General features: G+C 48.0%; 1 protein-coding gene across 3 annotated transcripts in view; it reads left to right on the forward strand.

Moving 5' to 3' along the window:
* Positions 1-21,547, forward strand: part of LOC144178378 (protein turtle-like) — a 329,175-nt gene that overhangs the window by 278,426 nt on the left and 29,202 nt on the right. For all 3 annotated transcript variants that reach the window (XM_077706171.1, XM_077706169.1, XM_077706170.1), the window contains exon 7: positions 7,628-7,927. In XM_077706171.1, the coding sequence (XP_077562297.1) occupies positions 7,628-7,927 (300 nt within the window). The remainder of the gene's footprint in view (positions 1-7,627; positions 7,928-21,547) is intronic.

The following is a 21,547-nucleotide window of genomic DNA, read 5'->3' on the forward strand; positions in this document are numbered from 1 at the left end:
CGCGTAGCGATATGTTCAAGTTTCCTGTACACCCCCCCACTCCCACCAAAAAGAAAAAAAAAACAGTAATGCATGAGCAGACGAACTTTTGTCGAGCCCTTGACTACTTTCTCGTACCCGCTTGTACCTGCGTTTTCCCCTGGAGGATCTTTGTCGCGTAATTCATCTATATGTCAATCACATGCGCCCTTCCAAATCAGAGGAGGTGGTCCTCCCTTTAGGTGTGTACGGCTAAAGCTCTGCACTGTACACCCGACTTCCGGGCCTCGGGTTCGGACTGTCGGAGTCGTCCCGGGAAATTTCACGCTTTGCCTTTGTAAATGGGGGAAGGAGATTGCGCGAAAGAAGTTTTGTAAATGACCCCTTCCCGCTTTTTCTCTCGGCGAGTGCTCTTTTTGTCGTGGCAGTGGTCGCCCATGTGTCACATGGCGCTGTGGGCTACGAACTTAAATTTTCTCAGAGGTTTCACATTCAAATCCTTACGCCTCGACTTGGACCAACAAGCTACAAACTGACATTCATTCCGTACCTAAAACTGCTTAAAATCAAAAATGCTGGAAAGCACTAAACATTCTCAAGGTCCTTTCGCGCAAACCCGATGGGGCAGTCAAACAACTTCTGCGTCTTTATAAGCTCTGGTACGGTCGCGGTTGGACTATGGTATAGTCGTGTCTGGGCCTCTAACAGAAACGGCACGAGAACTGTTCGACCGAGTGCCGCATATGGGGCTTTGTGGAGTTTTGCGCACTAGCCCAGTCCAGAGCCTTTTCTTTAAGAAGAGTGCGATAAATAGTACCTACACCACCAGAGGATGTACATAGACCTGCTGTATGCCTCAAACATTACGGCTATGACTCACCATCCTTTTAATTCGACCATTAACAATACATCTTCGCAGTAATTCTTTTTAAATCGTCCATCTATTTCTGTGCCCTTTCCTCTCACAGTTATACAAGCTGCTTCGTAGCTCCAGACTACAGGTCCCCTTTTCAGACATTCACAAGACACTCTTCATTTGTTTTTTTCCACCATGGCCTCTCCTCCGGGTGACGTGCGACCTGTGTTTTACGCAATTTGGCAAAAACAGGTCACCAAGAATTGAAATTATCAGCATTTCTGGTTTCTGTAGGATAAGCACCTGTGTTAATCGTTTTACAGTGACGTGTCTAAGACTACTAGTGATGTCTTGTGCTCCGAAGGAACCGAACTGTCACGTCCGTAAAACGATGAGCTTCCATAGCAGTATTTTCACGGCAGAATTGCGTGGCACCCTAATTGTTTTAAATCACTTTGTGCACGAGAAAGTGTTCTAAAATCCATGCAATGATCCTTGTGTTTAAGGTTATTATGTCCGAAAATCTGTAAATAACCATATGCTGGGTTCTGAGCCACTCTGGGATTTCCGTGTATTAGACCGCAGATCAAACGGTCGCTGCTGCTGCACGCATGCATACAGTAGACATAACAACAGTAACCTACATCGACCTACATCGGCCTACATCAACAACTCGTCAGACAACACCTTCGTAAAACATGGCAAGCAGACTGATGTCAACAAATAGACAACAAACTATACATAGTAAAACCACAGTTAGGACGAGACGCAACTGACTCAGAGAACAGACACACGGAAGTTGCGTTAGGAAAGTTACTGATAGGCCGCACACATGTAACACACTCGCACCTTCTCACTGGTTCAAGACCATTGGGCAGCAGGTGCGGAGAGGGTCTATCCGTAATACAAATCCCCACTCGATGCAAAGCACTCGACACAACGCGACATAAACACTTTCCAGAGCTGTACAGATATAACGTTCCATTGTGCCCATCATATTTCTTGGCCGACGATCCCACGGTTTCTGTTAGACGTGTCTTTACATTTTTGGCAGAGATTCAATTTTCGCACCTTCTTTCATATCATTCATAATCATAACCTGGCCCTCTACTCCAGCCATCTCCATCGCTTTTTATTGATTTTATTTTAACTCTTTATTATTCACTTTAGTGTTGGCATATTAACCATTTTATTGGCTCTCTTTGCACTGGTTGGCTTTGCGCCACGACAAAGCAACAATCATCGTCATCATCTTTGGTTGGAGTATTTATTTTTATTTTCCGCTAAGCTTTCCCCAACCAGAACAGCCTCTATTGAAAATGTCCACATGTATGCAAATATTTCGCGCACTTACTGACCCTTTAATAACCTTCCTTTATTTGTTCTCAACATATAAGATTGAGCATACGCCCGACTAGTCAGAAACTTGGTCTTCACTGTGAGTATACGCCCGACTAGTCAGAAACTTGGTCTTCACTGTTAATTAGGATTTAACTCTATATATTGCTCGCGCCAGAGCAGTGTGCTGACGAAGTTTACACAAGACGATTGGGGAGCACTTTCTTCATCAGTACAGTAGTTTGCTTCAGCAGTGAATGAAGTTAAAACCGCAATTAGTTCCTTTCCAAGCACGGATTCCGGCGCAACTTGTGCTGCACAAAATGTTCATCCTAAAGGGGGCTTTAGAAACAAAACCCTTCACCTTCATGCGACATACTTTCAAGTCTATTACTCCACACTTTGCTTTAAAACACATTAAAACAAGTGGCGTGACTCCCCGAAATAGTGATTTCGTACCTGCTTTCCTCTTTATATTTTGGTGCTCTCTTTCAATTCCCTGCTCTCCGAAGTTTTATTTACGTACTTTCCGGTCCTGTGCCGTGCCAAATTTCCGTACTTCACAGACGAGTTTTCGAGCGGTAGCACTGAATGTTAATCAATATTCTACACGCTGAGCTCCGTAAATGACGAGCGAATGAGGCGAAATTCGAAGCCCTTTTCGTGCACGAGAGTAAGTACGCTTTTGCTTCACAAAGCATACTTTGTTGATTTTTCCCCACATTCAATGCATCAGAGCTGCGCGTTCTAAATATAAAACGTTCAAACTACACGATTTTTTGGTACTTTTCTCGATTTTCTTGTCCCAGCAACTCGGCTCGCTTTATCTCTTTTTCAGCACGATGCTCCCGCAGGTTCCTTTGTAAGCGTCAGCTCAATTCCGTCGTTAATGTTTTTTGCTTATTTTCGTAATCGTCGCCATGCTTTAATTTCAACGCGGCTGCTGCCAATTCAGCTATCAGAGCTGCCGCCACATTGGGCCCTGGTTTTTATATACCTCCTTCAAAGCCTGCTGTGCCACACTGATGTTGTTATTGCAAAAAAAAAAAAGATATAAAGGCCGAAATCAAAGCACGGCAAGGTAGAGACCAGCGCTAGGCATAAAATATCCTGTGCATTTCAGACATCTCGTTATCACCCAGTGCACACAGTTATGCTGCACCAAGCACACATATATTTTATAGCGTCACTTGCGTGGTAAGGTTACGGGAAAAAACACAAGACAATAAATGGCAGTACCACTTTAATTCTTTTTTTTTCCCTTAAAGAATCGATCTAACTTCGTCACAAGTAATTTCGAGGGTTGTATTTTTTTTATTATTCTGGTATTTCCTGTATTACCGGTTCGCTGACTCCATCCGGTCAAGCATAACTTCATCACACCCGAAGACTCAGCTCAGTGTGTTATAACAATAAAAAAAATTCCCTCGCACTTCCCCGAGGGGGAGAGTGTGTAAGTGCGAATGCATGGTTGCTACGCGAGCGAGAGCTCTCCCGCCCGAAGTGGAGAGGAGGCGCCCAACACCAACACCATCTAGAAAAGGTGTTGCCAACACCCGCAGTCACTGAGCGCAGAGAGGAGGAGGAGAGTAGCGCCCGCCGTTACGGCGAGGGCTACACGAGCGCCCTCACGCGTCGGAATGCGGAGCGCCCGCTACGCGAGCGAGAGCTCTCCCGCCCGAAGTGGAGAGGAGGCGCCCAACACCCGCAGTCACTGAGCGGAGAGAGGAGGAGGAGAGTAGCGCGCGCCCATCTCCCCCCGTTGCTAGGGAAGACGAGGAGCGCGCGCGCCCGCAGCTGTTGCTATGCGGACGACGGCGGCGGACGATTCAAGCTCTCTTAAGAAGTGCATTCGCACTTAGAAGTGTTTTTACAAGCACTGTGGGCTCTAACAAAGCTTTTTGCTGAGCTAGTTAGCCCATGATTTAAAGTGAAAAAACGTAAGGCGCTAAAAGATGGGGGCAAAGGAAGACCCCAAAGGACAAATACGGGCGCCCGTATTTGTCGTTTCGGGTCTTCCTTTGCCCCGGTATTTCTAGCACCTTGCGTTTTTTTTTTTTCCTTTTAAGTCTAGGCTCGTTACCCAGAAGACGTAGCGATAAAAACTGCATCGTAGTTATTTGTTTTCTGACCCACTGTCACCATCGAAAGTAATACAATTAATTACCCGAGAGTACCTTCCGAGCGCGAGAAACCATGTTATCGGTTGTTCTCTCCCTTTTTTCTAACCTTTCTTGTAATACTGCAGCGAAATGTGCAACTCGAGCCCAAGAAGCCTAATTGCTCTTAAAAAACTTCCCTGGAGCTAACAAAAAGAAGCACGGAGAACAAAGAACCGCTTGTGAAGCGTAATTTACTTCACTACAAACTTTTCTGGCTGCTGCTTAATGCTCACCATGTTGTTACCACCTCAACAAAAATGAATAAAACAAAAAGTTCGCACATGTGCAGAGCACAGAAAAATCAAAATCAGATTTAGCCTAACCACGGAGTGTTTGGTTAAGTCTTCGTACCCGCGAAGCATGCACCTTTAGCGAAGAAAAATTGGGCATTTTAGTACCACCACTTTTTGCCGTACACCGGGCTCAAACAACTGGGAGTATTTTAATTACTTACTTTGTCTTTACTCGCGGTAGGTGCACTGCCCATACAATCTGGGTTTTCTGCGTATCAGTTCCTGTGTGTGGTTATGTTTCTGCATACTTTTCTCTCTCTACTTATCTTTAACTTCTCATCTTCGTAGCACACCCCCCCCCCCTTTCCCACTTATTGGTCACATATGGTTCGCATTAAATCAAACAGCTGTGCAGTGAGTGGCACAAGAACCCACAAGGCGAGCACAGGTTCGACGGTGTGTATGAGTGTGCGGTAGAAACACACGTATATTGTGTTGCGAAATGGAGCGTGTTCATATCGCCGCACACAAGCGTCGCAAATACCAAGTGCTTTCTCACCTGGGACCTCTCAAAGACCGGTGTGTCGCCCAGGGGCTCTGTGTATGCTGACATCCTACTCGTGGTGACGGGGGATTTAAACGCAGGCTTGAAGCGTCCCGGGTCCCTATGGGACGCCTACTTCACGCACGAGTGCTTCGTTCGGCAGTTGCTCTGTAGCCAACCACGCGCTACGACACGGCTGTGCTGACGAGTAACAGGCCCTGCATACGTTCTACGAACTATGCCTCGTACTTTTTCTACTTTAAGCCTCAAAATAGAATGACTGGCTTTTGGGGGAAATTTTACACCTCCAGGAAAAGTTAAGCGCTACAATAAACACAAATCATCATCTCGAAAAAAGCCTGCGGGGAGTGCTAGTCCGTGAAAAATTCCTTTAAAACAACAATCAAACACATAGCTGTAACTGCAGTTATGAACCATTACATGTCTAGACTACCCTCAGTGCAAGAAAAACAGTTGCCATTTTTTATGGATAGTACGTGAATATCGCCTCAGTTGAGCGATTTTAAATGGGGGATGCAGATGAAGTGTGTTATTTTAGCTCTGAACAGTTGAGGCGTTGCGCGACGCACGGACTTAGTACCACTGCATTGGCCACGAGTGTGCGCAAAGGGCTCGACTTTTTGCTTACCTTACTGATATGAAAATAAAGCTTATATAATTTTACCTTCTAATCTTGTCGTCATTCATGAGCGTTCCACAGTTCAAATGTAGCCTTCGACCCCATTTTAGCTGCGCCTCATGTTTTCATTGAATGATACCGGTATCTTAGCGAACGCCATAGCAACAGGGGAAGCAAAATCCTTGGGGTAAACAAAAGCATTCTTTCAAGCACCGTCGATGTCCAGTCAAACAATTTGAAAAGGCTGGTAAAAGTAATCACAAGCACAACAAATCATAAACCATTATATGAAACTTGCGAGGTCAGCGGCAGCTCAACGTTTAAGCCGACTTTATGAGGCCATTTCGTTGCCCGCTTCTCGTAAGAAAGTTGTCTCCCCTGAACTCAAGCACTCAAGCGCGTTTGCTTCTTTGCCTGGCGCTTGAATCGGAACAAAGGCACCGACTTTGTGCATGAAGCAATCAAATACAGCAAATCGGCGGTATGAAAGTGCAACTGCGGGAATAGAAGTTTGGGTTTTCTCCACCGAAGCAACGCGCGCATGAGGCGTGCCTGGGAACGGGCTTTTGTTGCTTCGATAAAGTGTGCTCTGCCACACTAAGGCAATTATTGCCAAGAAGCCAAACTCAAGCCAATGCAAGAGTGAGGCAGTGCGGCTTTTATAGGAACATAGATGGCATGCACCGTAGTGCGGTAAAAGGAGATAAAAGTGGGGAGATCATTAAGGAAGGATCCCTAAATGTCTCATGACATTTGAAAAGTGACTTCGGCTAGAGTGGGACTTCAATCTGGACTTCCAGAGCAGCAGCTACATCGCAAAGTTCCATATTTGAGAGAGAAAAAAGATTAATTTCTAGGCGTTTGATGTCCTGAACATTCGAAACATTTTCGGAATATAACATATGTTAGGTATATGTTATAAATATATGTTATATGTTATATGCCCAAGCAAAAAGTTTGAGCTTGGCCGCTCGCGTAATCATAATGTTACTGGCGACGTTTCTGCCGGCACCGTTTTGGGTGGCTAGGTACATATTAATTCAGTCGATCAGGAGTTTCTTAACGCGTGACAAGATGTCGACAAACAGGCGTTCTTTTCTTGAGAACAAAAATGCCTCATACAACTGGGAATTGATCCCGTCATATAAGTAACGCAAGGCTTTAACCACTGTTCGAAATGCGGTGGGTGGAAGTGCAACCTGCGCAATCACGCGCTGTACAATTGAGCAAAGTCAAAAGGCATCCTTTGGGGCAGCGAAGCTACCATGGCCAGGTGGGTTCGGGGCTCTGTCATCCATAGGGAGAGGAATAAACTGGGAGCAAGCACAAGATTAATCTCACCCAGACCACTACAAATTCCACAAAGAGGGGCTCTTTTTAGTAAAGAGTAAACAGAAACAAGCTTCAAACGGCTCCATCACATTCAGGACATCCTTATAAGTTATCACACAATACTGAACAATTCAAAACCCGCAATGCATAATATAACGCGACACTAACTTGATAAGCGGGATCACAGTAAGCTCACAATGGCACCACTGCACAAATGTCAGAGATTACAACGTTCTGCGCGGTAAGCACCCCAGTGTAACATTGCGTCAACAAATAGGGGGCGAGAAATGAAAGTGTGAAAATTGAGTCATTTCTCGACCGAGATAAGAAACGGTGATCTATGCGGAGTATTGAACGCTTTCCTGCTTGCGGCTCGACCCCCGATTTAAATTGCACGCAATTCCTGAAGCAAATGTGTATGGCTCAATGATGAAAAAGGACTTCAACGCCTTAACACCATTGAATCGAATGCCACACGCAGCTTCGCTGTACCGCGATTCGATGAGCTCCTCCCCCACTTTTCCTTTTCGTTCTTACTTGCAGACGCGCCCGTGTGCAAGGGTCATCAGAAGTGGGTGTACGGAGTGTCGAAGCAGGAGACGGTGTCCGTGCGCTGCGAGCTGGACGCGGACCCGGCCGAGGCGAGCTTTCGCTGGGTCTTCAACAGCTCGACAACGGGCAGGAGGCGCGACCTGTCGCCGCAGGACGTCTCCGTGAGCGGCTCGAGGAGCACGCTCTCGTTCGCCGTGCGCTCGGATGACGACTACGGCACGCTGCTCTGCTGGGGGACCAACTCGGTCGGCATACAGCGGGACCCCTGCGCCTTCTCCGTCGTGCCCGCAGGTGAGTCACCTCCTCCTCCTCCTCCTCCCTCATCCACCTCCAACCTGTTCCTCGTTTCTCCGAGATGTCCCATAACACGTTTCGCGTCAGCAAAACATGTTGCAGCTATTTGTTGGCTTAGACAGAAGTGAAAAGACAGAGTAGCTTTCTCGAAACTTTGACTACTACAAAAGATATTTTAGTGCACCGCGAATTGGCTTGGATGGGAAATGTACACCTTTGTTGAACGGTTTCTGAAATACGATTTTTTTAGTTGGATATTGAGGACCATAATTTTCCCTCTATATGCCTGTCTTCTGTGCGTAAGAGCCGGGATTCTGCAACAATACCATCCGTGTCATTAAGGGGAGAAGTCTCGACACGCTAAACAAATAGAGCAAAAACCCTGCGACGCGCTGTGGGTACACAACACTGACGATTGACGCCTGTTTTTAATTAGACATTTATTTTGAGAAGACTAAACAGGGATTTCTCAGTGAGCGGGTGGTAAACATTCCTTTGATGGAGTCAAGGTTAAAACAAAAACTCAGAAATCACGGCATATATGGAGGGACTGCAATTACTTGTCTTCCCCCCTTTCTGTCTGTTTGCATGCTCGCACGTGCGGTCCCTGTTTTGGAACCATGCTTTGACAAAAAGAAAACATTTTCTTACGACACAGCCATCTCCCGCCATGTTTCATTAATTAATCGGCTTTGCCTTTTCGTTCTAGTTTATTTTCTCTACTACGTTACACTACATGCATTCCGCCCAGCAGTTCATTGGCGAATGCAGGCTGTCGGCCTGCAAAATATTCCCCGTTGCTTTTTCCGAATTTAATCTATGCCGGAGTGCACCCTTACTCCCTTTTACTTTCGAAGTCGAAAAACTTAATGTTTACGAATATCTGTTCCGAGCTTATCCCCACGTTTAATAGAACCTTACGTGTTATAACTAATGAGGCAATAGTTGGCATCAATAGATTTTTTTCTTTGGGGAGGGGGGGTGGCGAATTTATCTCGGGCTAAATCATCACAAATCTTCAGGGCGCCCAACCACACGCTTAATGATTTTCACGAGATTTCGCGCACGTAAATGTTTTCTTCTTTTTTTTTCTACGCGCATCGGTGAAACAACCTTAAACGGCTGAAATTGCTGCCGCACGCGTACTCCTTTTATTTATCCGCACGCAACATGCGTAGAAGGCTAATTAATAGCACAGTGAGAGGAGCCGCAGGGCACAGAACGTGCACTCTTTTTGTAAGTCTGATAGTGGTTATTAAGGACGCGTTTGGTTACTGGTGAGCAAAATCAGCCACCAAACGCGGGCGCAATGTCTGCCCGGTACGACCCTAGCCCGTGATGCTTCTCCATCCCGGCTGGTGAGCTGTGTTTAAAACATACACAGTAACTCAATGGGATCTGCTACTTGCCGACTGGCACTTCCACCTTCGCCATGCAACACTTGCGGATTCTGGGTCTTCACGCATCTGTCGCATGTCTTAGAAAAAAATGTTAGTTATCAGCTGCCGTTCACTATGCCTAAAAAAAGAAAAGAACGCGCTGAAGGCATGATCGTGCAGTTAAGTACCAGTGGCTTTGAGGAGCACGCCCGCGCAAATGCCCGTTCCAAAATTGGGATAGTTGCGACCCTAACGAAATTCCTCCTCTACAGACAGCAGTCAGTTGGGTGGCGCTCCCAACTTCACCAGGTTTTGTTCCCTGTATCTTCCCTTCCAATGTCGTGAGTCTCGAAGGGTCTCATATGCAATACGTAAAATACTACTACATTTTTATCAACGAATCATGTCGTAATTCTGGCCATTTGCTTTGGAAGCGATCGCTTTTCTTTAGAAACGGAACTGAGGCAAAAAGACAGGGTCTACCGTGGGTGCATGAGTTGTATGGTTCATTCGTACGCTAAAAAATTCCGCGACAAATTGGAACTCATACTTCCACTTGTGCTCATTGTCGTAAGTGCTCCCTAACTTGTGGGGCTGGTACATTTAGGGGAATGTATGGTTGAAAGGTATGGCAAGGCAGTCCGTATTCATAGAAAGCATTATATTTCTCATCGAACGCGAAAAGTGGCTGTCATCATCCGCACGAATGGCACCGAAATGGCCGCCCCGTAAAAACAATGAAAAACACATTTGGGTTCCTGTGGTACTTGAATCCCGGTCCCCGGAGTAAGAGCCAAGTGCGTTACTGCTGCGCTAATGCGGAACTTACCAACGGTGGTACAAGAATTAGCCCGGTGCGTGTTAATTTATGAATACATATTGATACGTGAATACGGGTAATGACAACATAATGATGATTGATCAAGGATTGATAGTAAAGATTTGTAAGGCCGGGTTGAGGCGAAATTAAATAAATTGGGGTGATAAGGATGACTCAAGATGGATTTAGGTGGATTTAGGTGGAAGCAGAAGAATCAACGTGGATTTTTTAGGGATTAATGCAGTATAAGATGCTTGGTGGGACTAAAGTGAATCAGGATAGGGTATATAGAATTAAGATTGATTAAGATGGAATAAGGTGGATTAAAACAGATTAAGGTCTATTAAGATAGATAAAAGATAGTAATAAAGCGTGCCTGCTGTGTCGACGGGTAGGCATGTATATAAGAGGTAGCCGTCAAAAAAAATTCACAGCATATCCACGGGGTGAATGATGATGAGTGGGCGAAGCTCCTGAGGGGAAATCATCGGTAAAACCGTGACTCTTCAGTGAAAGTTCGCCCACTACATCTGTGTCCGAACGTAACGTCTAGAAAGTCTCGCTTAAACCGCGCGTCGGCACCTTGGGGCTGAGCTCGCCTGGTGCGTTTTGCAGACGCCTCACGAGCTCTCACTGCATCGCGGTCTGCCTGCCGATACGCGCGCTTTCTCGCCGCTTCCCGTTCTCTGACGTTTTGGAGATCCTCTTCGCGCCGCAGCCGTGCCGCTTCGCGTACGGCAGGGTCCTCGCGCCGTTGCCGTGACGCTTGGGCCTCTCGTTCTCGAACGCTGGGATCTTGGCGGCGTCGTCGCGCAGCCAGACGACACGCTTCGGCCTCCCGCTCTCGTACGGCAGGATCTTGGCGGCGGCGTCGCGCAGCTTCACGGAGCGCTTCTGCCTCGCGGGCTCGCACATCCGCAGCCTTATCCATCGGGCGACTCCGAGCGCGCGCCAACAGCGAACGCATTTTATTACAACGCTCCCCGCCATCTAGTAAACAATCCAAGAACTAAACTAGAGGTAGCCACGCCATCTAGTAAACAATCCAAGCGCATCTTTTCATCATATACAAGTACCTCCATCTAGTAAACAATCCAAGAACTAAACTAGAGGTAGCCACGCCATCTAGTAAACAATCCAAGAACTAAACTAGAGGTGGCTACATACATACGTCGAGGATGGACAGACCCACGCCCTAAGGAGCTTCGCCCCTAAAATAGTACACCAAGCTTTCTCCTTCAAAGCAGGTAAGCAGTTATAAGTGGCCCGAGAATTTTTTTTCTTTTCTAATACAGTTCTGCTATGTTATGTACTTCTTCGCTAAAAAAACTCAGCAGCTTGCGGCCGTGAACCTTTATTTTTGTTCGGATTTTTTTTTTTTTGCGGAAAAGGCTAACCCGTGGTTAGCCTTTTACCGATAGGCGCAACGACGGCCCCGTGATGTCAAATTGATATTATTAGCCGCGAAATAAAGCGGCCCGTGAGGTGCATTCCACTCTTCAGGGCTAATGCGGGGAACCTTTCGTTAGCTGACATCGAGGTTAGCCGGCCACTCGGAAACCGAGCTCAACCATGGTGTCAATTTCGGGCCACAGCTGCCTCAGTTTCGTTCTTTTCTCTCTTTTTACTTTGCTGCTGTAAAATGTGCTCTTACTTAAGCACGGCGGTAATGAGTGAGCTTAGAATACTAGAGAAGTTAGAGAACTCCTACACTATCCCACAGTTTCGTACAAGTTCCTACACTATTGACCAAAACTCGTCGCATCATGCTAGTATATCCAAAGTGCTCCCAGTAATACATGTCCTGCACAGTCGACATCGCATTCGCGAGTACAAAGTTCTCAACTAAACAAACTTCATGTGATCAGGTTGCTTATTCATTGAGTCAATCTTGAGCTTTCTTTACCGCTCCGCTCAAGTGCGAACATGCGGCTGTCCGTGCGCGAGGTAACCGTTAGCTTTGCTTGCTGAAGATGTTTCGGCGTTGGAGGTATTGTACTTGGTACCATGGGTAGTATTTATGTTGCCATTTCGAGCGTATATTTTCTCCCTCCGGTCATTCCTTCGAGTGTCCTTTTTTTCGATACACCGCTGCTCGGACTCCGCCTTTGGCTGAGTCTAACAAATCGAATAAATCAGTACTTTTTTCCGTATCTTAGCCCATTTTTTAAGATGAAAAAGTCTAAGCAACACGAACCTAGAAGACGTGGCGCTTCGCTCCCGTGGAAGAGCCTCAGAAAATTGGGCTTTATTACCAAGATCTGAACTACGCTCGCTCTGCAATTCTTGCGTTTAGAACGAAGAGTAAGCCTCGACGAATAAAGACTGCCTTAAATGAACTCTGGAGACAAAATGCGGGCTGTTCTACATCGATAAATTAGCTCACCAAGAACCCGAGGATACCACCTTCACCTGTATCGCGTTTCTAAAATAAGGAATAATATTGCTAAGTCGTAAATGGCCGTATAGTCACGAGTGGCCTTGTACCCTTGTACTTGTAGCCTGGAAGAGGTTAAACTCACGGCACAAGATTACAGCAAGCCTGCATACCTGTATAAAATGTAGCATGAAGTTGTCATAGTGTCGCGTTCGCGCGTCGGCTAGAAAAAATGTGGTTGATTCCTCTGTCATAGGAATCAGTAAAACACGAAAGTGAAATGTGCAGCGAAATCTACAGCTCAGCATGATTTGCGGATCGGCGGCTGTCTTGTGGGTGTGCTTGGCGAGCGACGTCCTGTTGGCGGGTCGCTTCGGCAAAGGTGTACTGGCGTCATTTCCGTGAATGATATGACGTCAGTGAAATCTTCGTGTATCGCGGCATAAAACACTTTCGTGTTAAAATATAAAAATCAGAAAATGAACCCTAACCCTAAGTATAACGTGCTCTTTAGTACTAAAGGTTGCTTCGCCGAAAGAAGACCCTGTGAGCCGAGGTGCACCCTTTACAGGCTGCTTGCTTCGTTGTACTGGCGTCACTTCCGTGACGGATATGACGTCAGCGAAATCTTCATGCATCCGGGAATAAAACACTTTCGTGTTAAAACAAAACTAGAAACAATACGACGTGAGCCCAACGAATAGATTACGCACCGACTGAGTCGCTAGTTTTGGTTTGGTTACGGCGTGATGCCCGAAAGGTCATCGTGCGGCCCTTGCGCCGTTCTGTGAAAGTGACTACTTTGATCCCGGCCCTCTGCCTGCTCTTATTGCAGTAGAAAAAATATAGACGGATGAACGCCCATTGTATGTTAAGTCTGTTTACTCCATGTTACCATACACCAGCGGCCTCTGCAACGAAGTGCCGAATCAGTGGAGCAGCGTCAGTCGGGGCTATACTCTCAACTTTCTAGAATGCCACCATACCAAGACAGCACGAAAAGGCCCTTTCCGATAGGATGGAGTATTTCAATTTGTGATATAACTAAATGCCAACGAGAGCATACTTTCGGATAGATAGCGACGCCAAGGTAATGTTCCTCTCTACACGACTTTGAGAGAACGTGCATTTGGGATATCTGTTTCGGGACTGACTCGGTTACCAGGAACATTGGTAGGGGAATAATATAAATAACCACGCCGAAATGAGGAGATGAAGGGAACAAGAACATAATCGCGGGATCACTTTGTCTGCGAACCCACAAATTATTCAATCGTGAATATGCCATGAGCAAACGCGAGGTGTCTACGTTACCCCTGAGGCCGACGACTGCCAAGAATGTCGTTTCAAAGGCACGCATATTTAACGTGTGTACGATTTGCCCCATTATTTCAATGAATGCTTCTATACCACTGATGTATGAAGTGTCTACTCCGCACGCATAGATGTGTGCTGTGTGGGATGTCGTGAGATGTGCAGGACGCGCACTGGGAAGCTTGTGCGCGTGAGCTGCCGGTTCGACGTACACGTGGTAGATAACCACCAACGGAGTCTATAAATGGTTCTACGCTCTTTTTAAACAAAGCGTCAAATCACAGGTCCCACGAAAGAACGTTTCGCATCGTGGTGCAGAGCAGTAAGGAACGTGGGAGTTCAATAAAGCATGACTGGTTTGACCCACATGTTGATGGAAGAGCTTGTATTTGGTTTTATTCGGTTGCCGCTAATACCGCTGCCTCCATCTCTTTCTTCATACTGTGACGCAAACGGCATGCAAGTTGTTTGCGTCATCGAATCGCTGCAAGAAAGATGAGGCAGAGAAACGCGCTAGTTGATTAGAAATTTCTCAGCAATTAAGTCATCTTTTGGCAACGAATAATGACTAAGAGGGCGACGCGGAGGTGGTCTTTCGGAGGTCACTCGGAGGTCAGTGAAAGGAAGGCAAGTGAGTTTCCTTTTTACACTAAAATGAAACTTACTCGTTGTCTACGGTCCCGCTTTAGTAATCCTGCATGAACTGCGGACGGAAAATGTGTGTGTAAGTTAATTACCCTACTCTCCCAACTGGAAAGTCTGCGACGTCGTCCTGTTCAAGTCACCGCTACTGGGTCCAGTCTATTCCCATGCACTCACCTGTCTATTTCTAAGGTATGCGCGTATTCGGTGAACGACCTTATAAGCAGGCTAATTCAGGTTCATGATCAGGTCGTTTTTGTAAACAACGAAGTTACGCGCAAATGCACACTGCGTGGCATCACAGACGGCAGCTATTCTATGCGCTGTTGCGACCGAGTGGGGGCACTCGATCCGAGCTCCGTGGCCTCCGACATACGAGTGGTAGCGTGTATGATGCGAGCGGCCAGCCGCTGTTGCAGCCGTGAAGAAGTCCAGAAGCCGTAGGCTAACGTAACTAATTACTTCATAGCGAGAGGTGAGCCGAAGCCAAAGAACAATGCTCCGACGGGCGAGGTTACAATACAGGACTCGAGCAGAGCGACAACATCGATTCGCTGCTCTAACAGGAATGGTTTACAACGCTTGGGCAGCTCTATTTATACCCAAAAGCGATAATGGTCAAACGCAACAAGCGGGAACACGCACGAACGTCACAGACACACACAACACTCTTTCCAGAGTTCGTAAGCCGTTTATAGCCTCGGGCACGTTGAGTTCGAGAGAGGGGAGAGAGGAGGACTCAGTTGCGATCGACGGGGCCTCTGTGTCCTTGAAGAGCGTGGAGACGAGCCTCGCAGGCAGCCGCCGAAGTTTTGAAATGCGCGAGAGCAAAGCGTCTGACGCGGCTTGTCGCAACTTGTTGCCGACATGGTGGCGCGTGTTTTCAAAGGCGCACGAGTGGCTTCGCTGCACAGCCGAGGAGTGATGCGGGACAGTACGGCGGCGCTGGCCGATTCGTAACAGCGCACACCGATGACGCAGCTGCATCCACCCTTAAGTTATACCCCATGGGGCTGTAAATGGGGAGAACTACAACACGCGGGAATCCGTTGCTTGTGCTTTTTGCTTTTATTTTATTTCTATTTGCATGGCACTCAAGCGTTCGCTTCAACGCGTGTTTACACGCCGTTATCGAAGTTTCATTCCTCGCCGGGTCGGCCTTTTTTCCTCCTAATCTCATCGGTTTTTGCCTCTCGCGCAGGGCGCAGTCTCACAATACGCTCGCTCTAATTCGTCTTTTCTGTCGCACGCGGGAGCAACGCCTGCTACAACCCGGCTAAATAAAGGAAGGAGTAAAGTGGAAGACAGCAACCCTCGCAAGAGCTCCCTGACGGCCCTCGTCGATAAGCAACGCGCGCTCGCGCCGCTGGAGAGCACTGCGGACGCGAGAGAGGCTGCGCAACGACGAGAAGAAGAGATGCTGATGGAGAAGGGGAGCAGGGAGCCCATTCATTTTCTCCGCTCCTTAAGGGTTCGCCGGTGGCTTGTTTGCGTGCGGGCGTGAACGACCTGTTATGAATCTGCGGCAGCGCTCAGCGAGCAACGTGCGCACTGAAGCACACGCGCTATTGATTTGCGCGTGTCGCAGCCTGGAATAGACTTCGTCGCGTTGCGGTGATATCCGGCGCCCCTAGCGGGGCTCGGGCCACACCTCTTAGATCAGAGAGCCTCTTCGCCGTGTCGTCATAGTGCCCTTAGCGGCAGGCCTTCCCCTAAATCCGCTGACCGAGACCGGACAACGTCACTAAAGCCCGACTGCTGAGCGACCAGTGGGTTCGGCCGGGAGGTGACCATGCATCACGGAGGCTTCCTGGGATCTAGAAGGCGCTGGCTCAAGTCCGAAGGGACGCGGTTGACGTGACGACGACTCCGCAGCCTCGGCCGCAGTTTCCGCAGACTCCGTCGCCGCTGCGGTGGAGACGGCGGCCGGGTGTGGAGGGGGGATAGGCGCCTACGCCGGGGAGTCTCCGGAGCGGCGCAAAGTCATCGGTCTTCCTTTGTACGCCATCGTGTCTTGTTGAGCTTTGCGTGTCTTCGACCTCCAACTGACTGGCTCCGCTGTGGCTTGGAATGCCACCGTCGCCGCCGACGCCGCCACCAGCCGATGGGAAACGATCGACCATTCTTCATTTTGTGCGATTACTTGGCGTGTTTCGAAGCCCGAATAAATCTCCGTTAGCCCCTCGCACGAGCCTCAGATAAACCGGGGAAGCGGGACGAACGGGCGAAGATCCTGTAAATACACGGGCTCCGGTCGGTACCGCGTACAGGACAAAAAAAGAAAGCAGGAAGAAGCGGGAGCAGAGAGGTGAGGGTGTTTTGTCGGCCGCAGTTCTTTCACTCTTCTACTTTTGTAAAAATCTGTTCACTAAGCTGTGAAAAAAAACGTTACGGCCCAAAACAAGACAAGCAAACATGCCCGAGTGCCAGAAAATGGGAGAACGAACGGTACCAATAAGCAGATCCTTTATTGAATGGCACCAACGCGCTGCCGGGGTGGCACTTTCAGAAGCTGTCTGTTTAACACAAAAATGAAAGCAAACCTTCATGTCCCGCAATGACAAGAATGAAAATATGGCTCATGCAAATTTTTGTCCGCAGCCGACACGTCTGGCAGTCTCGTTGGAAAGCGAAAAAAGAAATAAGATGGACATGCCGACACATTAATTAAAGTTCGAGACAAAGGAGGTTGAAATCGATATGCCGTGCCCGAAGAATGAAGTCGAAAGGCAAAATTTCCCGTCTTAATTTTGGAAGAAAATTGATGGTACCGGGCCATCACGGGGGCGCGCGCTAGTGCGCGAGGAGGCAGGCGGCACGTGCGCCAAATGCCTCTCGGTCGTCCGCTTCTTGCTTTATTGCCCGTGACAGATTGTCGGATACGTGCGCCGCTGCCGCTTTATTCGCCAACTCTCTCAAAACCTGCGACTGAAACAAGTATGAACAGCAGGAGATATAAACTTGGCGCTGCCCTGCTCCGTTCGAATGTTTTTTTGTTAATTCTGAAAAATAGCGCCGTATATTCGACCAGGGTGTCTAAGCATTTTACTCTGTATCTTTACTTTCGTGCGATAATCTGAATATCGCGGTAAAGCGAAGGTAGGCAGAGGCAAAGCTCGTGTGACGCGTAACGAGTAAGAAAAATGACCCGCATTAAGAAGAGGAAAAGTCGGGGACTCCGACGTACATCTTTGACACGGCGAGAATTCCTGCTCTCCGCTCTCATTTCGTATCCCACCTTTATAATTTGTCAGAACTTCGTAGTCCCCTCTATATCGGAATGGCGATAGACGTGCGAGTGTCGGAAGCAGTTCTGCGGCCTGCACCAGACCCCACGAGTCGGGTCACCGAGTCTCAAAAGGCGTCCCTTCCGCAAGTCGCCGAACTAGTGTTGGATGACTTCACATAGGCGGACCTTCACACATGAGCGTATACGCCTCACTTTCAAGATTAGCGTCGCGTATCTATAACATCTGTCAATCAAGAGCACGTGCCAACGGAAAATCATTATGCTGGTGCTTCGAGCCGTCGGCTTGCGGGTGCGGCAGCGAAGAACGAACATTGTTACACAACGCTGTTCTGTCGGATTGCGACGCCTCTCAGCCAAGTTCTTAGAGAGAAAACAGACCACGTAAGCAAGAAAATGCGTTGCTAGGCAACACCCAGGATAGTCTGTGTGTGGTACTACAGGCAAGAGCGTTCGAAGCGCGTCGTCTGCTACCGTGCATGGCCGAACAGTGCTTCCCCGATCGAACACTACCACTCACATTAACCTTACTCAAACGAAATTCAGTGTTACGCGTGAACGTATATGCGACAACGTTGAAGATTCTCGTTGCTGATGTGCGAAGCTCGGGATACAGATGGCAGAAATTTGAGAAAAAGTACTCGCACGCGAAAGGCGGGTTCAGTTTGCAAACGACTTCCAATTTTCCCCTCCTTATCGGCCCTCTATTTCGAACCGTTGCCTGGTAGTACGCCTGAAAAGCGTTTATATATACTTGTTCAAACGGGAGCCTTGGATCAACTGCTAAGTGCAGGCGACCACTGTGCATTTGGCGTAAAATGCACCAGGGCAAGCTAGGCAGAAAGCTTGCTGTGCTAGAGAGAAAAAGTAAGGCAGTTTTACTCGACGTGAAAGCTGTCAAGTGTGAAGCTGCGACTCGACAGAGGGGCTGTGGTGCCCTCTCTTGACTAGTTTTAGTATCAGCCTGGCATTGATACCGAAAATAATCAACAGAAGGTGCCGCAGCCCCTGAAAAAAGCCTATAAAGAGCCACTGTATTGAGTTTTCATTAATTTGGGGTAATTAATGCTTTATACCATAATGTTTTTTTTCTTATTTTATATTATTTTGTACTTACTTCCGTCCTAGCAATGGCAGCGTCCATGGCAAGGGCGCAGCGAAATGACCGCCTCCAACACTGTGAATATGAGTAACGTGTACCTCTGGCACAAAAGAGAGACATCGGCTTCGTAACGTGACGAACTCAGGTTCAATCCCGACCGGGTGAAGCAGGCTTCTTTTAGAGGCCTCCGTTTGGGTGCGTGACACCGCGTGAGTCGGTGGCTGGATACCGTGACCCTGGACAACCTACGACGAAAAGCCGGGCCCCTAAAGTGCACCGCGCGTAATTCGTTTTTAGATGCGAAGCATCTTTTGCTCGGGGGGATGTCCCGCGTCCGTGCCCCGTCCGCAGCACCTCTGATGATGATTGTGGCAGGATGCCCCTAGGGATTGGCCAACCAAAGAATCCATCACGAGATAGTTCCGCGTTCAACCACCGTCGTCATCTTCCCGTAGGGGAACCGCTGAAGAAGAAGAAGAAGGAGAAGAAGACAAAGCTACTCACCGTAACACAACAGTACTTGCGTGCTTTTGCCACCAGTGTGGACCCGGACGCGGAATTCCCTCTGGCGTACTAAACACCAGATCACTCAACATAACGGCAACACAATGGAACCACACGGAACCCCCATGATGCTTCGCATCCTCATCAGGGTTCCCCCACGGGAAGATGGTGTAATTTTTTTAGGGCGTAACACCACTCTTCACTCACACTGGAGCTGCGCTTCATCGCGTGCACTTGAAGCTACGCCGTGCAGGACGGCCGGAACTAGGTTACGCAGATGACCTTCAAAGTACCATTTTTACGGGCGTATAGAAGCAACAGGTGATCCAAGGGACCAATTGTCTCTACTTGCCTGCCTTCGCCGACGACGCGAACAGTTTCGGTTCTGAGCACCTGCGCCATTTTGGGGTACTCTGAGTGAAAAAAAAAAAAAAAGAAACCTAACATCCCTTCCTTAAGAAAGGAAAGTGAAGTTAGAGAAGCGCGAAAGCTCAAGGTGCGTCCAACCTTGGCTGAAAGTGCGCACAACCGATCGTTGAACCGCAGCCACTCGTCGAACCTTCCAGGACCCAAAGTGTAAACGAAGAACGATTGATTGATTGTAGGGTTTTAACGCGCCGACGCAACGCAGGCGATGAGACGCGCCGTAGTGGAGGCCTCCGGATTAATTTTGACCACCTGGGGATCTTTAACGTGCGCCGAAATCTCGTACACACGGGCGTTTCTGCTTTTCGGCCCCATCAGAAAAGCGGCCGCCGCGACCGGGAATCGAACCCGCGTCCTCGTGCTCAGCAGCGCAACGCCCTAGCCACTGAGCCACCGCGGCGGGTCGAAGAACGAACCCATGCGACTAGTTTTCCCGCACGTGTTTTTTTATGAGACAAAGCTAAACTATTGCACTTCTTCTTCATGTTCGATGCATGTATTGTCTTATCTAGAACCGTTTCTTTTTCGTGATTTTTAAGTAACCGTTTTGATACAATGGAAGCCCGGTTTTGCGCATGCGCCGTGTGTCCAGAGACGTTATCAGACTTTGATGGAACCCAGCCTTGAAAACGCTTACGCAAGCAGAGAGAGAGAGAGAATAAGGACAACATCCTGCGTGTGTGTTGTCCTGCTCTCTCCTTGTGTCCTCGTCTTCACGGCTGGGCTTAGTCGTTCTTCAAACTACGCACCAACAGGCCCAGCACTCTTCTACAAAAAAAAAAAAAAACTCTTAGGGCTTTTTGGTTGGCCAACCGGTATAGTGGTGTAAATACATTAGTTTTTTTTTTTTTTTTTTTTACAGAATGCCGTCCGTCCCACTAAGAAAGTTCTTTTAAAAGGCTTAAAATTCTTTGAAGGGGTTTTTGATTTGACCGCGCCACCTTTAGTTGCTTCGGATAAATCTCTAGAGTCAATAACTCATTGTAACCAGTCCATTAACAAAGAATGATCCCTTCTTGACCCCTTACCGTTATTTTGTTTCCTCTTTTTTTTCTTTTCAACGCAATCTTTACTGAATCTTCGCCTTTTACCTCCAGGAGTGAACTCAATCTCTAAAACCTTTTTACTCCGGCCAGCTTTAGTATGCAGCGTTGCTCAGCTGGTCGTGTCGTCCCGCGCACATATATATAAGACGCCCAAATAAAAGAACTTAAGCAACGGGTAGGCATAGCGCGCTCCGGCATAGACACATCACATCGCCCACAAGAATGGGGGTCACCTTCGTAGCACCGGCGGTACCTCCCGTGGTAAACCCCCCCCCCCCCCCTTTCCCCCGTCTTCCTCTAGAATCCGGGCCGCACGCTCTCGTGGCAGCCTTGGAAGTTGTTTACAGGTTCATGTTTCGCTCAGTGTGTTGGACTCTATAAATATTCCACTCTGTTGGTTTTACGGCACCAAAATCTCGCGCATATTTTAGTCGACGCTTCTCCGCTACGCGGATACATAAATGTATGCGAACGCTGACAACGCAGTAACTGTTCCCCCCCATCGCCGTGTTTTTTTTTCTTTCCCGCCACCACACTGCTTGTATTTGCTGCTCGCTTCAAAAACGCTGTCGCGAACATTCTTCCCTATCGTTGTCTCTTGTGTGCTTCCGCTTTTGTGTGTGTGTGTGTCTGCGCGCGTGCATGGCTGCTCTCGTGTTTCATTTTTCTCCAGCGGCTCGTTTTCACAACCCAGCTTTTTTTTCGTCTTCCTCTTCCACTGCTTTTGCCTCAAGCCGCAGTCCACAAATTCGTTGCATGT

Source organism: Haemaphysalis longicornis, unplaced genomic scaffold (genome assembly GCF_048455015.1).
Source record: "Haemaphysalis longicornis isolate Haplotype H1 unplaced genomic scaffold, Haemaphysalis longicornis Haplotype H1 scaffold_4, whole genome shotgun sequence".
In the NCBI taxonomy this organism is placed as follows: domain Eukaryota; kingdom Metazoa; phylum Arthropoda; class Arachnida; order Ixodida; family Ixodidae; genus Haemaphysalis; species Haemaphysalis longicornis.